This window comes from Rhinolophus hipposideros, assembly GCF_964194185.1.
Source record: "Rhinolophus hipposideros genome assembly, chromosome: 9".
NCBI lineage: Eukaryota > Metazoa > Chordata > Mammalia > Chiroptera > Rhinolophidae > Rhinolophus > Rhinolophus hipposideros.
The window spans coordinates 32,439,041-32,466,220 of NC_138055.1; the positions used below are offsets into that span (position 1 = coordinate 32,439,041).

Consider the following 27,180-nt stretch of genomic DNA (forward strand, 5'->3'; position numbering starts at 1 on the left):
TAATGAAGACCACAATCTATGGCTATTACAAATCTGTAGTTAGATATTAAAATCCTCATTTATCGTTTTGGCAGTCTGGGGTTTTATTGCTTCTGAGTGTTGCAGACCTGTTTAAAATTTTGCTTTTTTTGTTTGTTTTTTTTGTTTGTTTTTCCCACAGTGGCCAAGTCTTCTTTCAGTAAAGTATAAAAAAGTAACCACTATTAAAATTTACTTGCTTCATGTCCTAAATTTAGATGAAGTCACTTTTTTAAAACTCTTCTGCTTTCCCTGTAACAATCCCACACCTGCACGCACATTTTTTTTAACCTTTGTGAGAGTATAACGTATTCTCAGAAAAGCACACAGTATAAGTGTACATATGCAGCCTACATCCATATCAAGACATTGAATTTTAACTAGCATGCCAGAAGCTGCCCTCCCGGTGACTGCCCCCTCCCAAAAACACCACTGCTTGAATTTTAAACTATATATTAGCTTTGCCTGTTTTTGAACTTTATAAAAGTGTGATCATATAGTATATACTCTTTGGCTTCTTTTAACATTTTGTGGTCCATCCAGGTGGTTGCAGATTGCAAGAGTTCATTGTCCTAACTGTGTAGCAAGGAAACTCACCACATTTTTATAGAAAGCACTGTGTCCTGACTTGTGCCTGTGATTTTAAGATAATTGTATATTTGAACATCATTATACCTTTTAATCGTCTTAGTGTACCTATATATTATCTTCTTGACAAAAAATAGTAAGGTCGTAATTTAAAGATTTTAACACTGTGCTTATATAATCCATTAAATTATTTCATGAAATACTCAGCCAGGTGTTGGGAGGAAACTGATGTTATGCCAGTGTTGCTGCCCCTTTTCTTTTTGTCCCCTGTTTGACTTGTGTTCTGCCCACACGTAATCATGTTTGAAGAGTCCAGCGGCAACGGCAGAAACGGGGTTGGGCTGGTGGCAGCAGGATTGTGGAACTCAGGCTAAATGATACAGTGAAATGGCAGGACTTTCCAGGTTAGGAAAAAGTATATTGTGTTTCTTCTCTCCTAAAATAGACGTAATCTCTAGCCCTCAATCTCTTTTTCTCATATGTTTCTGTAAGAAAGACAAGGATTCCTACCATCCCAAAATGTTCTTAACTATATTTAGATACTTCTACAGCACCTTTGGGCCCACCCTGAACTCTGGCTTTTCTACAAGAGAGGTTAGGTATTAGTTTGGCAATGCCATCTTCCTTTGTCGCTGGGCTGTCATTGCGTTTCTTATCCTCATTTTGCCCTCCTGAAACTTTCAAAGGCCAGTATTTAAATTTGCGGTTTTTAGAAGATGGCTGGAAGCAATTTCATTAAAGGAGATCAATATGCCTATTTATTCAGGTAAAAAAACAGTTTGCTGAAGCCAAGTAAAGAGACTACTAATATTTATACAATATAGATGAGATAAAAATCTTTAGTTCCTTATCACTTCGCTTTTTCAAAAGTTAATTCATGGTGAACTCTCCTTAATAGACTCCGTAAAGTATCTATATAATAGAGAGATGATAAAAGAAATCTCCAGTGGTTTATCTCTCATTTTTAAAAAATATAATTCATTGTAAACCTGCTTAAGGAGAATCTTAAATTCAAAAAGCAATTATTCCAAATGGCAAGATTTTAACACTTTTTAATTTTGTTAAGTATGCACCTTTGAGTAATTTTTCATTGCCTAAGTTTTTAAGTGATTTTAAGCTAGTTACAGACTACACAAAATAAAATAACTCTTTAAAAAAGAGTCTCTAGGAACTTGAGATGTTGCTGTTTTTTTAAAAAAAAATAAAACACAAAAAAAACTTGAGGTTATTTTAAGTAACCTTTGTTCCACACTCAGTGTTCTTTTCTTATCCCCAGACTATTGCTGTTGTTAAACTGACATTTCCCAAGGGAACTTCATTCAGAGCAGTTCAAGGCAAGAAATCCCTGGTCATGGGAAGTTCTTAGACAAGAGTTACTAATTTATTTTACAACAGCAGTTAGTAAATACAGAGTGTGCCTAAAAAATGTACACACATTTTAAGAAAGGAAAAGATTATTAGAAGTGTAATACTCAATATATACTGATAACAAAAGATGAGTACAAGTCATATTTGACTTCTGCAATTACTCAAAGGTGCTCAAAGTGGTTACCATCAGCCTCCAGACACTTCTCATTACAGCAAACTACTGCTTGTGCAACGTTGACCAAAGTGTCCGCTTGTATACATTTTTTGGCACCCCCAGTATTTGATGGTTGTATTACGTGTACCAGCACCACAATAGATACTGGTGATAAAATAGTAATCAAATATAGTCCCAGCCCTTAGTTTATCAATTTATTGACCTCATACCACTCTCTGAAATTTCTGAAGAGTAACTACAACCCACAAAAGAGTGCCTACACTTCCTCAGAATAGCATTCCTGAAACAGAATGAAATGATGTATTTTTGAGCTCTTGTAGAATTATTCTATATTTAATAGATAATAGGTGGTCAAACACCAAATATGAAAAACTTCTCTGATTTTAGGGTTTGGGGGTGATGTTTTTCCCAACAAGAAAAGTATAGGTGGGTAGTATCTATATTAACTGTGAGCAGGATTCACTGACTAGCTTAGTTAGCTGTAGGTTTATTACATTTCTGTAAATTCACTCTAAGTCATATTAGGCTTCTGGTGTTATTGAAAATCCAACATACCAAAATAAACCTATTTAGTATTTTTATCCATGGAGAAATTTTAATTTCTCATATAAGAAAATGCTTTAATAGTAAAGGAAAATAAGTTTTTATTTTGCCCAATGTAAACCACATGATAATTGCAGTGATAACAACATAAAAATATGTTTTCCCCATTAAAGTGATTAAATCTCTGATTTTTAGGAACTGGAACGAGCATGGAGAGACTATGATAAGTTAGAATATGATGTAACTATTACCAGGAACCAGATGCAAGAACAACTAGATTGCCTCGGTGAAGTTCAGGTACTAAAATGTGATGTCTTTAGCATGGTTTTAACTGGTTTTGACTGGTACTGTACAAACACCTGGTTAGATCCATGTATGCCCTTAACAGTTTTTACATTATTGGCTACCTGAAGACCTCAATTTGAATACTTTCAATGATAGGAATCTTACTATCTCACAAAGTAGCATGTTTCTAATTGTTTAAAAGTTCTTTATTCTATTGGGTACGTGGTGTGAGACCGATAATGTTCTGTGCTCCTAGCTAATTACATGTCACTTGGTACTGAGGTGTTGAATTATATGGATTTATCAAATAATGGATATTTGATGTTTTTATAAAATTGATTCTCATTCTATATTAAATGCCTCTCCTTTATCAAAGTGTATTTAGTCTATTATCTTGACTGATGCATTATTAGACACAGAGAAGATGCAGCACCGTATGGAATAAAGGACCCAGTTGTGTAAGCAAGCAAATCTGAGATCAAGTTCCAAGTGTTAGTTTACTTCTCTGTGAAATGGAAATAATACCTGTCTTAAAGTGTTGCTCTGAAACGTGGAGATATGTTTAAGAAATTTTAAAAAGTCACTTCATGCTTGTGGACCTATGTAAATTTGATCATCTGCATTGGAAACCCAGTGGGCTCAATAGACAAATCAATATAACAAATAAAAGGCTGATAAGCTGACTCATAAAAAATCAACTGACCTCTTTCTGTGCTGTCCAATAAAGTGGCCACTAGCCACATGTAGTTTTTGGGTACTTGAAATGTTGTTAGTGTAACTGAATTTTTAATTGTATTGCATTTTAATTGTCTAAGTTTAACTATCCAAATGTGATGGTGACTGAAGTTACACTAACAAGATACTAAATACAATAGAAAAAACTACAATTATCTAAGATAAACCAGGGGTCAGCACACTTTTTCTGTAAAAGGCCAGATGTTAAATTATTGACTACACTCTGTCGTGTAATCTTGGGTGTTTTTTAGTTTGCAGACCAAAGCAGTTTGGCCCCCTGATTTAATCTAACAAAAACTGTTCATCGTGAAAATGTAGTTACTGTATTATAAGACATAAGAGAAGACTTGAATAAATGTCAAAAGTGTGATTGGTATACCATGTTCATCAATGGCCTGATTTAACATTATCACAATGAAAATTCTTCCTGTAAGCTCAATTCTATTTCAAACAAATTTCCAGAACTTTCTGAAATAAATTAGCAAAATAATTCTAATATTTTTAAGGTAAAGACCATAAGCAGTAAAGACATTTAAAAAAAATAAATAAAAAATTAGAAGGCACACTCTATGAGTAGTAGCATTGCACATGTGATATTAGACCAGTTACATAACAACTCTGCACTTCAGTTTCCACAACTGTAAAATGAAAGTCATAGTACGTACCCCTGTTCGCTTGTTATAAAGATTAAATGTGCTGATAGTTTTGAAGCACTTGGGCTAGTATCAGGCACATAAAAAATATAAATGTTTGTTACATAAGTAAACAATAAAGACAACATAGACAAACTTAAAACTGGAAATAAATATCTTGACCACTAAAATTCAGTAAGAGTTACTATTTAGGTTTGCAAAGATTTTTTTTTTTTTTTGAGAAACAGTACATTAGCAAAATGGATAAAGAACATTAATGGTTTTAATTCATAAAAAGGAAAACTCATTGCTAACAAGTATTTGAATATTGTTCAAAGTCACTAGAAACTAGAGAAATGTAAAATAAAACAAAGAAAGGGGATATAATTTAGAGTAAAAATGGCAATGATAGATTTAGATTCCAAAATTGAAATTTAGTCCTGCAAATACGTTTAATTCCATTAGTCAAAACGCTTCTAAATATATTTTAATTGTCTTATTTTTTCTTTTTGGCATGTCTCTATGTTCTACAACTTAGGAAGTTAGTATATTTTCCATTTCTTACTCCCCCCCCTCCTGAAAAAAAATGTGTGTGTGTGTGTGTGTGTATGGGGGAGGGAAGTGCCAAAAAAATGTATACAAGTGGACACTTTGGTCAGCTTTGCTCAAGCTGTAAGTAGTTCACACTAATCAGAAGTGTGTGGACACTGATGGTAACCACTTTGAGCACCTCTTGTAATTACAGAAGTCAAACGTGACTTGTATTCACCTTTTGTTATTGGTATATATTAAGTATTACAATTTTAATAATAGTTTTCCTTTTCGTAAAATGTGTATACATCTTTTTGGCACCGTGTGTGTGTGTGTGTGTGTGTGTGTGTGTGTGTGTTGGGGTTTTGTGAGTTTCTATTTTGTTCTGTTTTATTTTTGTTTTTATTTTCCATTTTTAGTCCCTTCTGATCAGTATTCCTTCCTAGGATCATAAATAATAGCGCAAAACTTACTGAGGAGATAATGAAATAGTACACTTCAGGCTGAAAAATTAAATTTTTTTCTTTGCTTTGTTTTTGCCACTGAAGTTGCAAAATTTTTGAGAATGTATTAAATATTCTGAAAACTTAATCCATTACAATTCTGATTTATTAAATATATAATTAGCGGGATTTATAACTTTATTTAATGATTTTTAATAATCTTTTTTCCTGTGTGTGGTACGTTTTTACTGATAGACTGAATCAGCAGGAATTCAGCGTGCACAGATTCAGAAAGAACTTTGGAGAATCCAAGATGTCATGGAAGGACTGAGTAAGCACAAACAGCAAAGAGCCACTACAGAAACAGGTAAGTTAGCTTTTTGTATTTTATTCTGCAGTAATTGACCATAATTTATATCTAAATGGGATGACACATAGAATTGGGTTACTTTTGTTATTTTAATAGATTTTTGACATCCGAAAACAGACACTTTTCTTTGTAGCATTGAATCAGTACACATGTTTATAAGTAAAAAGCAAAATCTCTGCCATTCAAAAGTATTGTAATTATAAACACATACTGTTTTGGTTTTTGGAGTTGTTTCCCCCCACAACAAAAAATGGAATCATTCTATACCTATTTTCAACCATTGCTTTTTTTTCTCTTTGACTACAATACAATATCTGTATCAGAATTCATTGTATAGATGAACTATAATTTTTCCATTCTGTGTTACGTACATGTTTTCTGGTTTTGGAGTTTGTTTCTTTGTTCGTTTTTCCTGTCATAAGCTGTGCTGTAATGACCATTATTGTATATATAACTAAACATACATGCAAGTGCTATGGATTCCAAGAAGTGGGAAATGAGCACGTATTTTTCCATTTTGATAGGCAGAGCCAAATTGCCCTCCTAAAAGATTATATCAAAATGTACTTACACCAGTGAATGTTTGAGAAAACGCATCTCCTATACTATTGTTTAAATTGGTTGCTTTAATTTGTGTTTTTTAATGTAATTGGTTTCAAATTCAGCAAACATTAATAAATGAAGGATTAGAAACAGAAGGCTTCGTTTAAAATTGAAATGACATTTCTTTTTTCTGTGGTATTAGAAAGATATGTTTAGTATAAGTTATGTTTTATAATTTTTTAATAGGTATGGCAGTATCAAAGCCTTTCTCAACAGTTAAGTACAAAAGTGAGGTAAGTTTGGATTGTTTGTCTAACTATAAATTATTTTAAATGTTTAAAACATGAAACAGAATTGTCTTCTCTACTCATAACAAAAAATGCTTTCTAACTATAAGTGTAATTGTTTTATTCTTGAAATTTCACCATTTTAGTAATTTGGTACTTCTAACAAATGTGATTTTTCTTCCCTTAATGCAAAAAGGAAAAAATTGAACCACTATTTTTTAATCTGTGTTAGAACTTTAACATTGTCATATGTTTTCTAATATTTATTGTTTGAAAATTTATTGTTTCTTCTCGTACTTGGTAAAATTTGTGGGGTGATTGATAGATAAGTTGGGTGTGTGTCATGCATACCATAAAGAAATTACAATTACAAAGAGATACTGTCAATCTAATTGAAAGCATTGGTGGTCTTCAATTTTGTACAAAAGCCAATAAAAAAGAAATGTGGGGGTTTTTTCCCTTAAATATTGCAAAAAAAAAATAGATAATAAGATTTTCAAATTAGTTATTTTCTTCTATTTTTAAAATGAAATACAGTAGTTTTGTACAACATTTTGATGCTGAGCTTCAGAATAAAGCTAACCTACATGTTACAAAAAAAGTTTAAATACAACCATATTTAAAACCCAGTTATTGGCTATCAAATATTTTTGGTTTTACTTTCAATATGAGACCTTTGGCTTGGCAGTGTCCCTTTATCTTAAAGCTAATTTAAGTTAACTTACCATTGCAAAGAATTTAGATATACTTAATTCAATGTGCTTATCTAAATAAGGTGACTATTCTACAATCTTTAGGAAGAGGAAGTAGTCCCACCTCGTCCTCCACTTCCTCGGTCCTATGACTTTACAGAGCAACCTCCCATAATCCCCCCTCTGCCCAGTGATAGCAGCTCCTTGCTCTGTTATAGCAGGGGCCCAGTCCATCTGCCTGAAGACAAGAAGATTCATCAAGTTCAAGGATATACAAGAAATGGATCTCACTCTGTAAGTGGCTGCAATAGCCACAGAATAATCAATCATACATGCCCTCTCATTTTTGAAAGTGAATTTCTTTTACATCCAGACTTGTTCTTATTATAACACCAGTTTTAGCCAGTGCTTTTTGTTTATGATGTTATCATTTTGTTTTTCCTGTTTTGGTTTTACCATTCTCACTTTTTAATATTTTCACAATTTTAATAATCATTCATAATTTTATATTTTTCATAAAATTACTTTGCATTTGTCTAAGGAGTCATATTTTAAATAGACCATTTCAAGATACCAGAGACTACATGAAATCTTTAGTTCAGAAAGAAGCAAGAAAGAAAAAGATTGTTACTAGGAATGATAAAAGGGTGGGGATGTGATCAGTTCAGTCTAGGAAAACTATTAGGTGATTCAGACATTGCTAAGGAGAGGTGTTACCCATGGAAAACTGAAAATAACAGGTTTGGCGTTAAATAAATGTAAAATATAATAAGCAAGGAGAAGGAAATAAGGAATAGGGCCAACTGAGTTATGATATAATTAGTTTCAGACCTCAGTTATACTATAATAAAAGTGTTCTAATTACTTTGTCCCTAAGAAGAATATTCTTAATTTACCAAAACATTTACCAGTTAAAAACAATATTTCTTTTTCTACCTTAGTTATAACATATATATGAATTGTGTTATACCCAAGATAGCTGACTGAGGTTTTTATTTTTTAGAGCTTGATTTGAGTCCTTAGCAGTAAACATTTTAAAAGAAACTTTTAGCAATGCTTTTTTTTTTTTTTTTTTTTTTTTTAATTGCCTATCTTCCTTTCAAGGGTCCAGATTATAGACTCTACAAGAGTGAACCAGAGTTAACAACAGTGGCAGAAGTTGATGAATCTAATGGAGAAGAAAAATCAGAACCTGTTTCAGAAATAGAAACTTCAGTTAAAGGTCAGCATTTGGGATATGTTTTATCTCCTGTGTTATTTCAGGCATTTTAGCAATAAATTCAGTTTACATGTTGACCCAGTACATCTACGTTCTTTTCTTTACAGGGTTGTTTTGAGGATATGTGATCCATTAAGTACACTATTACAAATTTTACAATTAATATTTAATATCTGTTAATCTGTAGAACTTTATCTCTAAATTTAACCCTAAATTTCTCTGGTAGTATCATTGCCTGGCTTATTAGATAGAATAACTAATGGAAGGCTGCTACGTTTTCCCTGGCTCTTTTCAAACAATAAATTTGCCTTTGGTGTGCAAAAGCTTCAAAAATTGAGTATGTCAAAAGAAGCAATGTTGTGTGTGAGCTATTCTGTAGAACTTAACTGGTGTTTTAATTTTTAGGTTCCCACTTTCCTATTGGAGTAGTCCCTCCAAGGACAAAATCACCAACACCCGAATCTTCAACAATAGCCTCATATGTAACCTTAAGGAAAACTAAGAAGATGATGGATTCAAGAACGGTATTTAAATAGGAATTAATTTCTAAAAGGATTCTCAAACCTATTTATTGCTTTCTTTCATATGTTTCCATTTTTAGTGTTTTATCAAAAAAATTTACAGACTCTTAAGCAAAACTTAGTATTCTTCCTTTTCTAAAACTGTATTCAGGGAATTAGCACCTCGGAGGACAGACCTACTCAGTAACCAATCTAGGTTTTCTTTGATCAGTATTGACATGGGGCTTAGTCCACAGTTTGTGGAACCTGTTCTCAGATAGCTGCCCTGTATTTGATCCCTTGACATGTCTAAGAATTTCCTTGATGAGAGTGGTACACATGTCCTGTGGTCACCCAAGTTAATGGGTTTCCAAGCTAGCCTAAATCTTCAGGGCCTTTCAACTGTCATGGATGTGCAGCTTGTCAATCCAGTGGTTACTCTAGAAAATGTAAGTTGGGATTGGGAAATAAATCCTGTATTTCACACTTTCATCTGAGATCCATTTAATTCAAACTGGCTGTAAACCAGTCTAACCTTGTTCTTGTGAAGATTCTCAGGAAGATTACCTCCCTTTCACCAAATAGTCTTAGAAATTTGATCTGCAAAAGAACTTTTACTTTCTATCTTTATAAATTCTCTACTTATTTGGTATGGGATAATTTTAAGCTAGAAGAAAAGAATAAAAGGTACTACAACTAAAAAGGTTTTTGGTTATTCTCGAAAGATATTAAAGTGTATGCTAAAATGTCTTAAAAATGTATATATAAGAAACATTAAAAAAAAGAAAAGAAACATAATATTTTAAATTAGCACAAAAATTATGAAGACCTATAAAAGTAATTAGTATAGAATAAAAATAATAGCTGTGTTATCAGTATTCACATTAGTGGTCATGGTTCTGTCAATAGAATACTACTGTTTGTTCATAGAGTTAGGCATTTTTTGCAGATAAGAAGGGTGCTTTCTTTGGAAATTGTAATGTTAAATCAACAAAAAAAGGACTAAAAAATGCATTCTGAGGTCAAGCAGAAAGATATTAATGGATTTATATTATTCTACGACTATCTTTTTGTTAATAACTATCTTGAGTATTCGAAGTAGATTTGTACGTAACCAAATACTGGAAGTATAGGAAACTATAGTTATATAATATTGGTATAAGAAAGACCTTTATAAGTAATATCAATGCCAAAAGAAAATACTTACAATTTAATAAACAAGTTACATAATAGAGAGGAATAAACATAAATCAGTTATTTTTAAGGATTTTTTTTTTATGGGAAATAATGAGAATCATCATTTAGGTCCATTAAGATTTTTCATTTTTCCTTTTCCTTTTAGTTTTTACTTGAGTACTTTAAGATATTTATTCTATACAATAGAAAATAGTTCTAGAGCTATGGCTCCTGCCCTGCATTTTTCAGATTGCAGTGGAAAGAAAAGAATCTTAGCCGTTAGCCTGACACAGTACTTGGTTACAGAAATATTTACCTATGACCTGTTCTCTGAAAATCTCCCACTCCTCCAATGTCTCAGTCAGCCCCACCAAGTCAGCCCCGAGGACGCAAAGAAATCTATGGATTCTTTTCTATAGTTCCTAGAATTTGTTCGATATTTAAAAGTTCTATTACATAAAATAAGCTAAAATTTGCTATGACTAGTTATCAAAGTATTTATTTTGGATCTTACACCAATGTCATGTTGCATCTTTAGTAAGAAAGTGAAAAAGTAAGAATTGGTTGTTTATTATGACTGATACTTTTAAACTCTTCCATAAACCATAAAAATGAGCCGTATGTAAGTAAACGTTTTCAAATTACACCTGTCCGTTTTATAGAAAATAGGTACTTCCACAGTTTTATTATTGATTGGAAACTAAGGATGTTTTCTCCACTAATCTTTCACGGTAAATATGTGGCTTAAAAGCATCACATTTTCATTAAAAGAAATTGATGATATTTAGAAGCTGTGTCCCCTATTTTGTCCTAGTTTGAGTTTTATACAATGTCCTATTTCACATCCATGGCGTAGGATCATCCCAGAGCTGCCATACCCCTTTGTATTATTTAGAAAACAAGAAATAACCTCACTAGTTTCTCTTTTTTCTCTCCTGCCTCCCCATTTTTTCTTTCTTTCCATCATGACCATGCATCAGAAATTACCTGTTAAGGATAAAATAATTCTGGTGTTATCTAAATCACATTCTAAACCTCCACTTTTCATTCTGAAGGCAAAAGAAGTGCATTTTAGAACATTTTTTATTCTGACACACTTTTCTGAAGTTACTCTATTTATGTATTCACACGTTTATTCTTAATTTAAAGGAAAGACCAAGAAGTGCAGTGGAACAGCTCTGTTTGGCTGAAAGTACTCGACCTAGGATGACTGTGGAAGAACAAATGGAAAGAATAAGGAGACATCAACAAGCATGCTTAAGGGAAAAGAAAAAGGGGTTAAATGTCATTGGAGCTTTAGAGCAATCATCCTTACAAAGTCTTTCAAATTTAAGGGATAATCCAATCAGGATTACCCAGGTATATCAATTGCTTTTAATCATTCTTGTGTGAAAATCTAATATCATTTGAATCTTAGAATCATAGTGACATTTTTCATGGGTTTTCAAATGACTACAAGATGGATAGTTATGTTTTTAATCTTACAATAATAAGCTAAGACAGTTTAGTAAAATGGAAATTACCCTGGGTTAAAAAAAAAAAACAGAGCTAAATTACTTGTTGGATGCCCTTGCATCAATTGTGGACTTACGCTGCTCCACTATAAATCAGATAATGATTCAACCTGCCCTGTCTACTTCACAGAGATACTAAGAAGAAAAAAATGCTTTCAGCAAATGTAAATTGCCATGCAGCCTACCAAGATAGTCCCCAATTCCCCTCCCAATAAAATGTGTATTACTCTGTGTCCTAATTTAATGTGACCTAAATTGTAGCAGGAAGAGAGCTTCTAAATAAAAGTTCTACTATTTCTCATGTCTCGATTTGAACTTTGAAAAGTGACACTGTTCTGTTTCTTAACTGTTTGTTTGTTACCCTGATTCATAAATACGGAGCCAACTAGTAAACCTTTTTAGTAGCTTCAGTCTGGTCTGTCCCTGTAAGTAGACATGGATCAACTGAAAGTGCTTCCCTATCTTCATAGAAATTCCTGTTCGTTTAACCAAGAGCAGGCATTGTTAATGGAGAGTAACTCATTAACAGTTGACTAACTGCACATTCTACAAATTACAAAAGGAGAAATTTAAAAGGAAAGTTTAAAAAGTGTGTAGGCTACTGCCATATGTTGATATGCTATATATTAATATATCAATAATTAATGTATATGAATATATTGATATATATTAAATATATACATTTCCTCTTGGTTTTCATAAGGAAACCTTATGAGTGAAGATCCAGCTTTTTTCACAATTAATAGGTGCTATCTAAATAGCTGCCTGGTACCGGTATGAATCTAAGAATACAATATATCTTTTGGACAGACTCGAAGGAAGGATGATAACATTAAGGAACTGGACACTGTCAGTAGAGAAAATGATGTAAAGCCAAACCATGAAAGTCCTGCAGCAGAAATTGTTCGACCAGTAGAAGCTGAACCTCAAAATACGGATTTCAGCACAGAGGTAGAGAGATTACTTAGAGCAGATATTCCAAAGGGATAGATCTTTGAAGATTTATACATGAAGTAATATTTCATTCTGTCGCAGAGGCCATAGATCTAAGTGAAATGATCAGTTTTGAATAATCTTATTAATTGAAAATATGATCAATCAGGGCTGGAATAAATTACTGTTAACACAATTAAAGAATCTTATATCCCAAAACTACTAGCTTATAGCTTCATTCCTTTGGGCAAATAACTTTTTATCCAATAGTAAAAAATGTTGATATTTTTACTATACTTGAATCTAAATTTATATTTAAGTAAATATTTGACAGGGTATGATTTTTTAAATAAACTTTTATTGGGATCATTTTAGATTTACTAATAAATATTTAATGTGGTACAAATGCTTTAAAAAAAACTTTTCCTTCTTTATAGTTTAAAAAAACTGAAAATGTTTTTTATGAAACACATATCAAACCTGAGCCAAATGGAGTAAATTCTAAGGAAGTGATGGATGAAGAAAAAAACAAAGAAAAAATGCCTGAGGATGTTTCATACAGGTAATAATAATTAGGGAATACAAACAAACGAGAATCATTCACAGATTTGTGTAACTGCTTAAAAATGGTGAACTGCAGAGTCAAAGTCTTAGATTTCAGTCCCAGCATAGAACTTAGGAGCTATAATATCTTGAGCAAGTTACATAACCTTCTTAAGCTGTAGGTTCCTCACTTGTGAAAATGGGGATAAATAATATCTATCTCACAAGTGAATTTTAAGGATTAAGTAAGAAAATACATGTATAGCATTAACATTGTACTGAGTACCTAAGAAGTATTCAGTAAGTACCTTTTTTTAAAAAAATGGCAACGGTACATGAGCTGTAGCAAAGTAAGCACCTCAGCATTGCCTACATACTGGTAGACATTGATCAGAAGTCTAAGTTGTCTGATAAGTGTCTTGGTGTAGATTTAATCCCTGGTCATTCACAGAATGTGAAAAGAATTCATGAGACTCTACAAAATGGGAGAGCAAGAAAGCTTTATTGAAAGTCAGGTAGAAAGAGAGAGAGTTCTGTTTGAAACTGGCAAAGGGAGTTTTGCCAGGGCAGAGCCCAGTAAGGATAGCTGCGGCAGGTTTCTGTTTAGCTGAAGTTTTATATTTAAGCAGCATGTAGGGTTCTTGTCAGTTTGCAGCGGAGCTGCCATTAGAATTGTCTTCTCCTGGAAACTCTCCTGTTCCCATCTATGATAGATGTCAGCTTGCAGGGGGTTGCTGTTGCGAGTAGGATCTGTTCTCTTCCCATTTATGATGGGTGTTTGTTAGTTTACAGGGCGTCGCCTTTGTGATTGGGAACTGTTCTATTCCTACTTATGATGGATGTAAGGTGCTTGTCAGCTTGCAGGTGCAGTGCTAGCCAGGGGATTCAGAGCCAAGTGGTTAATCTTTAAGCTCATTCCTGCTAACTCACAAGCTCGCTTCTGTTAACTCTGCCTGTCCCATCCTGCAAGCTCACAAGCCAGCTCCTGTTAACTCTTGTCTCATCAATAATCATTCCAGAAATTACAGTGATTTGCTGTTTATTTTTTAGCTGTATTTGTTAACTAGCCTTCTTAAGTGCATATCCTCAATTTCACCCTCCATTAAAAGATAATCTGTGCTGGAAAAGAGAAATGATGTGATTTACTGTTGTTAGGAATGCCTTTGTCTCCAATGAATGGCAAGATTGAATTTGAAAAATATTTGGCAATAGCTTATAAGAAAAAAACCTCTGCAGAATTTTTGTTAATAGGCATAGATTGAAACACATCCAGTATATTAAAAATCTATATGTTCATGATGATTTAACAACAAAAAATAATTTATTGGCCTCTTTTGGGGATGCTTAAGAATCGAATCATTATTATTCTAAAACTTAAAGAGACTCTAAATTTATTTTGCCTTTCCCAAACAAACTACAGCCAAAAAGTTAATGTGGAAATATTTTTCTGTTAAGAAGAATTTCATTCAGTAAGGCATGAGAGACAGAATATCACTGCTTTGCTAACCCTAAAGAAATAATGGATTTGAATAAAATTTCTCAGTGGCTGCTAAAGCTATTAGATGAAAAACTCTGACAGGGAACTTTGTAATAAATGGATCAAGCTGATAAGCACTGAAATCATGGATCATTTTTACCATCACGAAAAGTGACGACCTGGTAATACAATAGTACACAACACCCACCTTCTTTCCCCCAAAACTTAAATCTGATCAGGCTTCAAAATTATATTGGTTTATAAAAAATATGAGGGATACAATAATAAAAATTCAGAATGTGGTAAATTGTATAAGACAGATAAACCAGGTTTTTTCACAAATAAATGGCAACGACCGAAAAGGGTGTGTGGGGTGGGTTATTTTAGATTAAAGTAGAGTTTAAGAGATTCGTCAGGCAAATCACACTGTATAGACTTTGTTTGGCTCCTGATTCAAACAGATTACTAAAATTATATTATGGGAAATACAGTCAATAATGTAAAAATGTATGGTGTCAGATGGGTACTAGACTTATCGAGAGGATCAGTTCATAAATACTGTAAATGACTAACCACTATGCTGTACACCTGAAAATTATGTAAAATAATATTGAATGTCAACTGTAATTAAAATATATGTATAATCACGGGCTGTAAGGTACAGCACGGAATATGGTTAATGGTGTCGTAATAACTATGTACAGTGTCAGAGGGGTAGTAGACTTAGTGGGGTTATCACTTTGTGAGGGGTGTATATGTCTAATTATTATCTTGTTTTGTACACCTGAACCTAATAATAAATAATGCCAAAAAAATTATAAGGCAATAAAGTAAATTTGAGCCCTAATTGGATATTTGGTAATATTAAGGTATTATAAATACAAAGTGAAATATTTACAGATTGAATGATATGTCTGGAATGAGCTTTAAAAATGATTTAGGGATTTTAGATGAAACAAGATTGGCAAAATGTAGATAATCATTGAAACTCGGGGTAAAGGTTTCGTATTCGCTCTAATTTTTTTTTAATGTTTGCGGTTTCTATGAGAAAGGAGGAAAAGAAAAGAGACTGATTGCAAGCAAAATGTTAGCAGTTGTTAAATATAGATGATGGCCATCTTTTCTATGGGGTTAAAATACTTTATAACAATAAATTGGGGGAAAAATAGCATTCTATAATAAATTTTGAAATATCATATTTTTATTAGCCCTCAAGAAGAGAAACAGATCACAAATCATAAATCAGAAGGCCACCCTGAAGAAAATACAAAGGACAATATTCACGAGCAAGAAGAAAGTGTTGTTTCTTATGAACTAATTCCTGAGGCTTCTAAAGGAAACCAAACAATGGCAGGTAGCTATTACACATGTCATGATTTTCTCACTGGTGCTTCCTCTGAACCTCTGGTGATTCTAGCAAGAGAGCCACTTAAGTACTTTGAGTACAGATTAATCAACCTTTGCCTTCCCACCTTCAGGAAGGATACACCTGGACAAAGGAGGAAAGGGTGACCCTTGCCTAACCAGACAGATACACACAGAGGCTGTCCTGGCTGGGGATCAGTTTGTTCATTTTTTTTTGTTTTTGTTTTTGATTTTAACACATACCATAACTTTTTTTCTAATAAAAATAGCCTTCATTAGTTGCAAAATTTACCTGTTTTCTCTGAGGCTGGTTTCTCAAGAGTGTTCACAAACCTATCACATTGGAAACTATGGAAGACTGAATATCTAAACTGATAGGATGGGTTTGTTTTCTCTAGCCCCTCCTATAGTAATAATCCACATCCGGAGTTTTCTTTCATGGAAGGCCGTGGTCCAAAGTATGTTAAAAATTAAAATTTTCTGTGCTATTCTTTCATATTTTTTAGACTCTTCACATATCTTTTGTTCTTTCTTTACGATTTTGCTTAGAGGTGGAGATAGGAGATCGTACTACCTACCAGTGCACATGATCAGCTTTGATTCTCAAAAATCATTCCTAGTAATCCTCCCTCTCCACCACCACCAATCATTTTGCAGAAGGGTAAATACAGTGAAGTTGAGTTCTTTAGGATTCTTCTACTTAGGTAGAGCATTGTCTGTATTTTATATACATATAATACGCAAATTTATATCATCATGTTCCCTTGTAACCAGTATTAAGCACTGTCTTTGCCTTCATCTCTATCACTTATAAGAAGGATGTGTGCACTGGAATTCTCACTTTTTTTTTAATTGTCACTGACCACTTTCAGTTATTGTTGTGGCAGGTCTAGGTCAAAGTGGTGTGTGGGTATATTAAAACTACAACATTTAAACCATCTATAATATTTAGCTGCATGGAACTAGAAAGGCTTTTAATAGTGAGACCCAACAAGAGTAATTCACTGATAGACACATGAAAATTGACATCAAAGCAAAAAAAAAAAAAAAATTCCAATTTTATTGGGATATGATTGACATCTAACTAACATTGTATGAGTTTAAGGTATACAAGGAAGTAGACTATTCGAAAAGTCTTCAAATGGCATTTCATACTGAATAATCAGTTCCCAGATTAGTAAAGAACAGAACCCAGAATATGTTCTCGAAATATACTTTTATTGTGTGTCATCACGGCATCAGATTTCTTTCCTCAAATGTATCTTAAAGATATTTATCTTCCCCCATGTTCTTGGTGTGTTTTAGTGAAAAGTGTGTCCTCGTCTCCTGAGTGCTCAACGTCACCGGTCCCGTCCACTCAGCCTCAGCTCACTGAAGGATCACATTTCATGTGTGTGTAGTCTCCAGAAAAGTACGTTGTTTCCCTTTGCTTTACCCTTACAGTTTCTGACTGGAATTTTATTCATTTGTTGGTTTAGTGAATAAAAACTGAGATTAATTCTGGACTGTAGGTTAGGGATAGTTGGCAGAGCAAGTAGGCCGTGTATTTGAACCATGGGTAGTAACTCACATTTCCAACATAGGTCCTTCCAATGATTTGTTGTGTGACAGCATTTCTCTGTCTCTTATTTCATCATCTGTAAAAACAGCAAAACTTGGAGCATGCGGCCTATGCCGAGACAAGCCTCACAGTGTTTTGCAGCTGGTCTCCCAACTTAATGTTCCTTTCTGTATTCAGATCTGGGAATTCTGTTTAAGTCATTACATGTTGATTGAGAGTAATGTGTTTTAGAGTTAGTGTGACATATCTACCGCATTGGGAGTTTAATTATTTTAAAGGACAAAGAAATGTTTATAGTATAGCCAATTGGATGGAATGGTAAAATCTTTAATATCTATCAGAAAATATGTCTAAATGATTTTTTTGTTAAGTCAGTGAGATAGCTACTGAAGAAACCACGAGTGGGGACAGGGACAAGGAGAAAGCCTTTCTTGAATAATGTTCCTTAGACCATAGTTTCAGAACTGAGAATAATTTCCTAAAGTCTTACTTTTAAACTTAAACAATTGCTGAATCCTACCTGCACTTTTATACATATAGATACATATTTTTTTTAACTTCAGAAAAGCTGTGAGGTATGGAGTGAGCATTTTAAGCCTTTTTCTGCATTTTTTTCTCTCAGTATCTACCAGATCTAGTAATGTTTTGTCCCATAAAATTACCCCCAATTTCTGTTACACAATTATAAGCAGCAAAAGCACCTGGAGACATTGTGATCATTGTTACTCATATAGTCTTTGATTTTTAGATTCTCAGAATAAATGAATACAAGTACTAACTTGACTACGTTTATCCGGTATTGTTTATTTTCTATAATCCACTTCCTTTTTTTTTTACACCTTTTTTATTCCCCCCTTTCTTCCTTCCGCCTCCCCCACCCCCACTCCGTTTCTAGCCGTTGTTTCTTAGTCTAGTTGTGTAGGACACAACTCCCTGACCTATGCTGGCATTACGAGCCTTGCGCTCCCTCCGGCTGAGGCAGTCGATTGCCAGTCTAGGGTGCAGCTCACTGGCCCATGTGGGAATCGAACCGGCGACCTCCGCATTAGGAGCATGATGCTCCAACCACCTGAGCCACTGGGCTGGCCCCCCATCCACACCTTTTTATAGCAGCTATAATCTGTGTCCTTCCCTAAAGCCAGAAGGATTTATGTTTCACTATCTTGTCGTATTTGTAACTTTTATTTGAGATTCTGTCTACTTGGATCTTAGAAGAAGCTTTTGTTTGCTGTCAGTTGGTATTGATGCAGGACTGACATCCTTTCTGGAGTTACAAACAACCTATTTGTTATAGTCTTACCTGTCTTGCCTCTGTCACTCAATGTATTTAGACTTTTAACTTAATATGTTCAGAAGTGACAGTTGCTACTAGTGACAGAATAACACCAGATATAAACATTATGCTCATTTGATTCCTCTTGTGCAAAGAGTTGATCAGTGGCCTCTGTCTGTCTTAGTGGAGAAATGTACATTAAAAGCTACTCCTTATCTTTTGGTTCAACGAACAGGTTCGCAATTCATTCTACATTGACTATTCTGATAATAAAGAATGTTCAGTGAAAACTCAAGTACATTTCCAGGTTCTTTAAGATGTTATTATTGAATTTTGTTCTGTTTTACTTTTATTCCAAGAGCCAGTGGAATACTGGAATGAGGTACAGTTATTACCAGATATTTTCCAATCTTACAGCATGTAGCCCCCACAAGCAACTAGTGACAAACTCATATTATTTTACATCTTCCAATTGTACATATGTCATTTTTCTGTACTAGTAGTTTTGGTAGAACTTAGGAAAGTTTTACAAATGACACTGCTATGTAGGCTGCTCAATATATTATTACATGTTTTAGTGACATTATGCAAATCTTTGCTCGTTTTGTTGATTTTTTTAGATTCAGCCACAAATTTGGGTACATTTTTTAATTCAGAATTGATATTTAATTGAATTATGTTTCTTTGCTTTGTGAATTACGCTTACAAAAATGAAAAGAAAATGTCCTTTAATTGTATTAATGTTTTAGGATTTTCATGGCCATGCTTGTCATTCTATTGTTATAGAATGTCACCCTTAGTTACTTTAGGAAATGGTCATTCATTAAATCGCAGGTGTCAAAGTAAATTTCCCTCTTTATTTTTCAGCTATGCTGACTTCTGGTGAAACCATTCACACCTAGAGACATGACCTCCAGCAATGTGAGAAGATATTGTACAGTATATTTTAAATCTATGAAATTCATAGTTCTGATGCTTTCGGTCACAGAGCATCATTTTATCACTTCTGGAAAATGTTTATTCCAAAACAGCTTTAATGGCCCATATGTACACTCCATAATCTCAAGGTTATTCTTCGGACACCAGCTTGCTGCTATGATTTCAGAGCATAAGTAAAGGTGCTTTTTACTGTGCAGTCTTCAGCGAGAGCTTACATAGTTGCTGATTCCCAGATTTTGATGTTTCTAAAGCCTACGTGGAATTATATTGCTTTTTGCTTTTCTCAATACATCGGTTTTATTTCCAATGAAGCTTCTTTTCCCCTTTTTTTTTTTTTTTTGTTGTTGTCATTCCCATTTTGGCTACTGCAGTGCTTTGTTTCATACTTGATTTGTAAAAATTTTATATATATATATATTTAAAATGTGCCATTTTATTATTGCTAAGTGAAGTATGTCCTGTTTTCTGCTATAATTATTTTTCAGTCAAATTGCAATGTCAGCAGTTACTGCCACACTCTTGTCAGCTTAAACACAAATGTTACCGCTTACTTTTTCTTGAAAAACAATTTAAAATGTAGGTATTTTGAAGTACTGGGCTTATACTTCATTGGAATAGATGTGTATAGCAATAAGCAGGTTTTCAAATCCAGTACTTAGTTTGTGTACAAATGTAATTATGTTCATTGTGTATATATTATACAATGAGCACATGTAATGTAAGTATTAAAGGCGACTTACTATTGTTTAAATGCAAATGTTCATATCTCATTTCTTTTTTATCATGTTAAATAAATGTTGATGTTCTTAAATCACTTGTGTTAGAATTTTTGCTCTTTCCATCTAAAATGGAAAGTCTGAGGCTCAAGAGACTTCTAGAATCTTTTCTGTCATCTAGTCCAACCCTCCCATGTCAAGGTTGAGGCCCAGAGAGATAAATTGATTTAGCCACAGTCACATTTCTTTTAATGACAGAATTTGGACCAGAATATCATTTTTCTGACTTTTCCTCTGAGGCCATAAGCTCAACACCACTGGGTAAATTTAGTTTTGTGAAGTCTTTTACACCTGTTTCTGTTTGTTTCCCTGTTGTGGAAACTAGCATCTGCAGTCTCCCTCTGCTCAATAGATTCGACTTTGAGAGGCGTGTGTAGGGCAGAAGGTTGTTTCTCTGACACGAGTAACTAGAAACCGTTTCATCATAAGTAGGACCCTCAGAGATCATTTTCTCTTACAATTCATTCTTTGCAGATGTTCACGCTCTTCAGAATCAATTACGTTTTCTTCCCTCTATAACCTTTTGTTCATGCTATATATTGTTCCCAGAGTACAGGGAAATTCGATTCTTTTGGATTCCTATATAAAATGGCTGAAACAAAATTGGCACTGGTCAGTATTCCTTTTCTTCATGCTATATTAAAGAGGATTTAGATTTAATTCAAAATGCAGATGTATAAAAATTTGTCTTCTCCATAAAGAAATACACAAAAAGAAATGCAAATAGATATGGTCTATATTGTAGGAGGTGAATGAACAGAGAGGTTAAAATGAAAGGAGAGTGTTTAACTCTCTGTATCTACATAAATATGTTTACACATATTACCTTTATCTAAAGATGTCACACAAAAGTCTTTTTAAAGGAAATAATCAGCAGATTATTTCCCTTTAGTTACGATGAAGTCATTTTTACAGATTTTTATAGTTGAAGGGACAGTTACTGTTTTGGGGTGGTTTTGTGGGGTTTTCTTTATGTTTTTTGTATGTGTGGTGTGTGTTTTGCTTTGGTTTTATTAAGCACTTTTTTTTTAACTGTTTCAAGAAGGGAAAATGTCACTTATGAGGATACTAGAAAGCCTGTGGAGCTCGGAGAAATCAGTATAAAGGAGTTGTAACTCTTGTCAACATTTCAGAAAGCCAGATGAAAATCATGTTTACAAACAGTACGTCAGCACAGGGACTTGTTACAGAATATAGTATAAGGGACTACTAGTTCATAAAATTTTGAGCTAGATCAATACTTTTTCACATAAAGCTCACCTACCCAACTTCCCCTGTCTTTTGGGAGAGGTGCTCAGCGGAACCCAGGAGTTAGGGAGACTGATGGGAAGGAGGACAGTTACTCTGAATGGGGAAATCACCACAGGGGCCATCTCTCAGGCATGGGAACAAGCACCAAAGTTTAGTGCATGCCCTGTTGGGTTGGTTACTTGGTCATCATATCGAAATCCCCACAGCTAACTTGCCCCCAATTTATAGAAAGTTGACAAATTCTTACGGTGGTCAGAAATTAAACAGATAACCATAAACAAGTGATCTGCAAATGTTTTTGCTTGCATACCCACAAAAATATTTTTAAACATTATGTACCCCTTTGCATATTTTCAATTTGATATCTACAATTTTTCATAAGTTAAACTGAAAAGGATGCAATTTTTAGCATACTGTAAATATTGACTTTTTAAAATAAAACTGTTAACAACAGTTTTTTAACTTACCCAACAGACTCTAAATAGTGCTTTGATACTTCCGTCATTCATTTTTAAAAGATGCAAACAAGCTTTTTAAATTTTACATCCTCCCTTTTTCTTTTTGAAGTTATATTTCCATTTTATTTCTTCCACCATACTTGATCACAACAAATAATATATTAAGTTTAATTATTTCTAATTCTAGCCATTTCTATGAAATCTTGTTACTCAGTCATTGTAGTCATTCACTTTTATACCACCCTGAGGTCTGAAAAGCAAAATTCAGAGAAGTAAGTTTTTCATATTTAAAGGAGAAAGGAGCTAATGTGAAAGGGATGCCTTGATCTCAGGAAGCTTGGGGGTAATCTTATTTTAGAGAGGAGTTCATATGGAAAGTCAAGGTGAAGGTGAAGACTGGGTCAGAGGCATGGAGGGAACACAGCAGAACTGTTTCATCTAATACAAGCCTGGAACAACACATTTAAGTATAGGATAGAACCCCCGAACTATGGCCCTCACAAGCTACTGGCAAATCCCTTTCATTCTCTAAATAATTAACCAGGTTCAGAAAAGCCTGTCTAGTCTACTTGAGTGAGGACTCAAGTAGAGGATTCCAGCTCTTTCCTAGAAAGGGCTCATCCTCACTTCTCCCAGTGCGGGGAAACAATGAAGGCAATCATAGCTGCGCAGAATGGCGGAAGGGACCCTCCACCAACTCTGTAGCCGTGGAAACTGAGTTCCTTCCAGACCCTTGTTATTGCTCTGGGGCCTTATTGTACAGTAGTTGGGAGCATAGACTCTGGCTCTAGATTGCCTGGGTTCGAAGCTAGCTCTGCCACTTACTAGCTATATGTCTTTAGACCAAGGTACTTCTCTGTGTAATTTTTTTCTGCATATCAAAAATTGGTGCACTAATAGTTATTATTACACTTTAAGGTTGTTGTAAATGAGTTAATATGTCCAGTGTTTTGAACAGTGCCTGGCACCATATAAATGCTTATTCCCATTAGCTGTTACTAACTAAGGGCTAACTTTAACGACATTTTCTAAATTTACGAGGGCACTATCATTAATTACCTTGTTTGAGCAATGTTTGTTTTCACACTGGACCACAATTTAGCATGCATCGAAATCACATGAGAGGCTTGTTTAAACAGATTGTTGGGCCCCATCCTGGCATTTCTGATTCAATCTGGAGTATGGTCCAAAATTTTGAATTCTAATGAATTCCCAGGTAATACTAATGCTCCAGGGACCACACTTTGAGAACAACTGGCATATAATAAGGCTCTGTGTTGTCTCTTGAAGTTTTGTTTCATTTATGTAATGATATAAAATTAGGGTAAATTTGGGAGTTTTTATTTACAAAGGTGTGCACAGAGTATAGAAAAATTAAGATACTGTAACAACTCAAAAGATATTTCGCCCTGAGGTCCATAGGAATAAGGAGAGAAGGAACTGGAATCTATACTTGTGAGAAGCCCTTACTCTTGGTTTCAAGAGACAAAGCTAGCCCTACAGGGATTGAGCCATATTCTGACGGCCCTGTCTTTTATCACTCCAGTTTCTTTCCGAGGCTCCCATTGGCTGAACCCAGCAGGATTCAGAGGTCTCAGGGGTTGTATTGAGTGGGGCCCAGAACTCTTGGGGGTTTCCAACGCCTTTTCAGGCGATCCTTGAAGTCAAAATTGTTTTCATAACACAGATGTTATTTGCCTTTTCCACTTTCATTCTCTCTGTAGTGAATAATGGAGTTGCCCAAAAGTTACCTGACCTGTGATGTTTCAACAGATTGAATGCAGAAGCAGATGTGAAATGCTAATTCAGAAATTAAAAAGATTAACAAAAATGGAAAACAATTTTTTTATTAAAACATATGTTACTAAGTTTAACGTGTTTATTACTGTTGTAATAGATGAATGAGTAAATACTTTGTTTCTCAGATTTAATTTCTACTACAGTAAATAGCAATAGACATAACCCACAAAACAAGCTCTTTGGAGTCAACAGTTGTTAAGCATGTGAGAATCCTAAGAACCTCCCCTTAATAATCCATATAGGTCAGCCTCCTGTGACAGGGCACAGCCAAAAAATACGAGATACAGAGGGACAAAGAAGATAGCAGCCCATCTTCCAAAGGAAAATGCTGCTTCCTGTTTTCACTTGCAAGTCATGGCAACTGCTCCTTGAATTGAAAGCCCCAGTGTCTGAGTGTCATCCAGAGCATGTAGGTCCCTCTCGGGCCCTGCGGGCTGTGAATCATTCCTGGAAAATGCTTCAAAGGCAGCGTCCAGACATGCAAAGGTCAGGAAAGGCTGAGGCTCTATGTCTGCATCAGCTTCCACGCACACTTCTGGTGCTGCGTTGGTCCCCAGGTGTATTTGGATTTTAAATCTAGCCTTCATGACCAATCTACCTGATTCTCTTTAGTTCGGGTAATTACAAAAACATCAATTAAACGTGGGTAAATAAAGACATTATTCCACGTCACAGTGGAGTAGCACCCATGAAAAAAATCCATGTCATTTATCTATTCAAATTATATTATTTGAAATATGTGATTGATACAGAGACATTTGTAGTATAAGAAATTGCTGTTCTCTGCCTGTTAGCTGTCTGGTTCTACCCAGTACAAGAACATGAACGGCTCATTCGTTTGTATTTGAAGTAACAACTAAAACTGTCGGGAAACTTGTTCAAGGTATGTATGCCCTAAGTAGCAGATGGTCCACAATCCCCTAGCTCTCTTTTTTTAAATAACATATCTCACCTAGGTCCTTGCCAAGTGTGTTGGGGTGGTGGAGACATCTGGAAACTGCCAAAGAGTGGGCCAGAGATGAAGCTCATTCCTGTCATATCCTACTGGAAAGCGACAGAGAAGTAATGGAGCCGCTAGCATTTCAAACAAATTGGCCCCTAGCCATATCCCCAAAACTGTCCACAAGCAAAGATGAGGGAAGCAACTGCTTCCAGTAAGGTCAATGGTCTAACTTGAAATTTACAAAGTAACACAAGCATTTAATAAACACACAAACAGATGCTTATCTGTGGTATACAAATTAAAACAATAAAATATCTTTTTTAAACCTTAACATCAGTTTGGAAATGGTACAAAAAGAGTGGTAATGCGATATGGTATTCTTGCATTGAAAATTTCAAAATTTGTGAAGAGATAAGCAGTGTTTATCTCAATTATATCTCTGTAAAGCTGGAAAAAAGAGTGTAGATCTCATGTTCTTACCACACACAGACACACACACACCCAAAAACAACCCACAAAGGGACAAAAGGACATTCTGGGAATTGTTGGATGTCTATTATCTTGATTGTGGTTGACGGTCTCATGGGTGTTTGCGTATGTCCAAACTCATTAAATTGTGCATGTTAAATGCATGTGGTTCTTCGTATGTCAATTATACTGCACTAATGTTGTTTTAATAAACAAAATGATAATGTCCAGAGTTAGCAGGGTATAGAGAAGGGTATATTCATATTATATTCATCTGAGGTTGGTAGGACTGTCAACTGATAAAACGTTTCAAAAGTTTGAAGAACTGATGCTCTTTGACAGGCAATTCTACTTAAAGAGTTTATCTTAAATAATGTAGTGAGTCTTTTGTAGTTTGTTTTGTTAGTGGTTTAAGTGAGGGGTCGTTTCATCTCACACTGTAGGAAGTCCCAGCAGTGGAAGCTATGGCTGGCTGAAGACAGGATGCTCTGTCTCTCCTGGTGGACCGTCAGCAGTGCTGCCGCACCTCAGGCAGTGCCACCTGTGGAGGGCAGGAAGCCCAGGAGGCATTATCAGCTGCTACCGTTTCTGTCTCATTGACCAGAACCAAATGACATGTCCACCTGACCTGTAAGGGTGTCTGGGAAAGCAAGTGTTTATCTGTCCAGCCTTTAGAATAGAGGAGGGCAGTGAGAAGGGAGTTGAAGAGGCTGTTGAGTGAGCCAAAGGGCAAAAAATAGCCCACCACCTACATGTCCACTTGTAGGGATTTGATTAAATGAATTCGAGAATATCCATTGTATGCAGCCACTGTGGTATGGTTAATTTTGTTTAGATTATTGGTAGATTATTGAGTAATATGTTTCACAGGATCCCATTTTCCTAAAAATACATGTGTATATGATACATTCACAGAAAAACCTGATATGCATGATAGTGTCCTGGATCTTTAAAGATTTCTACAGTCTCTGAATCTTTTTCTCAAGCATTCATGTCTTAGTTTTGGAATAAAAAAGAAAAAAAATATTTTTAAGTGTTCTTTTTTAAGTTCTCAGTAGACCTGAAACGAGATAAATTAGTCAGTTAAAATCAGCTTGATGAGGCCTCCTGCCCCCCTCCCCGGTGACCTTCATATCTTGGCCATAAAATTTTTGAAATTGATTCAAAGCCAAGTATAAGGAGAAAACCATAAACAAATCATTTTGGAAAATACAGTTATTTGCAGTCTGTTATATTTCACTTGTCTTTCTAAGAGGACAAACTCCAGCATACCCTCAATTGTCTGACCAAAAGCTCAGTCAGGGAAGCCAAATGATAGTTGTTTCAGGAATAGGCTCAGCTCACAATCATGAAGAACCTGATTCTGAAGCAAGACTGATAAGCATGCCAAAAAGACGTCATGGGTGAGTATACTAAGTAAAAAGTTACTTGTGAATTGGACTGGTAGAATTTGATACTGTAAATGTGTCATCTCCAAGGAAATCTCAGGAACAGCAACATAAAACATAGACTCTCCTTGGAGTTTCAAGCGATTTCCTTTGTTTGGCTGCTGATGGAATAGTTCATAAGTAACTTAAGACATTGTAATAAACAATGTGCAGAGTTACATTTTTTAAATCAAAACTCGTCCTATTTTAAAAAATAATGGCACAAATCTATCTTGTCCAAAAATCCTCAGGTTTGAAGAGGCACTAGGCTTTTTCTGTAATACCAACAGGAACAAAATGTTCTGGAAAACTCAAAAGGAGGTCTGTTATTGCTTTCAAAATGACAG

At 34.6% G+C, this 27,180-nt stretch overlaps 1 protein-coding gene across 13 annotated transcripts in view; it reads left to right on the forward strand.

The window, feature by feature from the left end:
* PLEKHA5 (pleckstrin homology domain containing A5) overlaps positions 1–20,519 on the forward strand; it is a 208,649-nt gene extending 188,130 nt beyond the window's left edge. For 6 of the 13 annotated variants that reach the window (XM_081060761.1, XM_081060767.1, XM_081060769.1 and 3 more), the window contains 12 exons: positions 2,888–2,989; positions 5,574–5,685; positions 6,478–6,524; positions 7,316–7,504; positions 8,315–8,432; positions 8,835–8,953; positions 11,255–11,464; positions 12,430–12,570; positions 12,990–13,114; positions 15,781–15,926; positions 17,243–17,348; positions 19,639–20,519. In XM_081060761.1, coding sequence (XP_080916887.1) covers positions 2,888–2,989; positions 5,574–5,685; positions 6,478–6,524; positions 7,316–7,504; positions 8,315–8,432; positions 8,835–8,953; positions 11,255–11,464; positions 12,430–12,570; positions 12,990–13,114; positions 15,781–15,926; positions 17,243–17,337 — 1,404 coding nt within the window. In that variant the 3' untranslated portion in view covers positions 17,338–17,348; positions 19,639–20,519. Of the gene's footprint in view, positions 1–2,887; positions 2,990–5,573; positions 5,686–6,477; positions 7,113–7,315; positions 7,505–8,314; positions 8,433–8,834; positions 8,954–11,254; positions 11,465–12,429; positions 12,571–12,989; positions 13,115–15,780; positions 15,927–17,242; positions 17,349–19,638 lie in introns of those variants that run through there. The other 7 variants (XR_013994064.1, XR_013994065.1, XR_013994066.1 and 4 more) reach the window with 5 other exon arrangements.
* Positions 20,520–27,180: the final 6,661 nt, after the last annotated feature.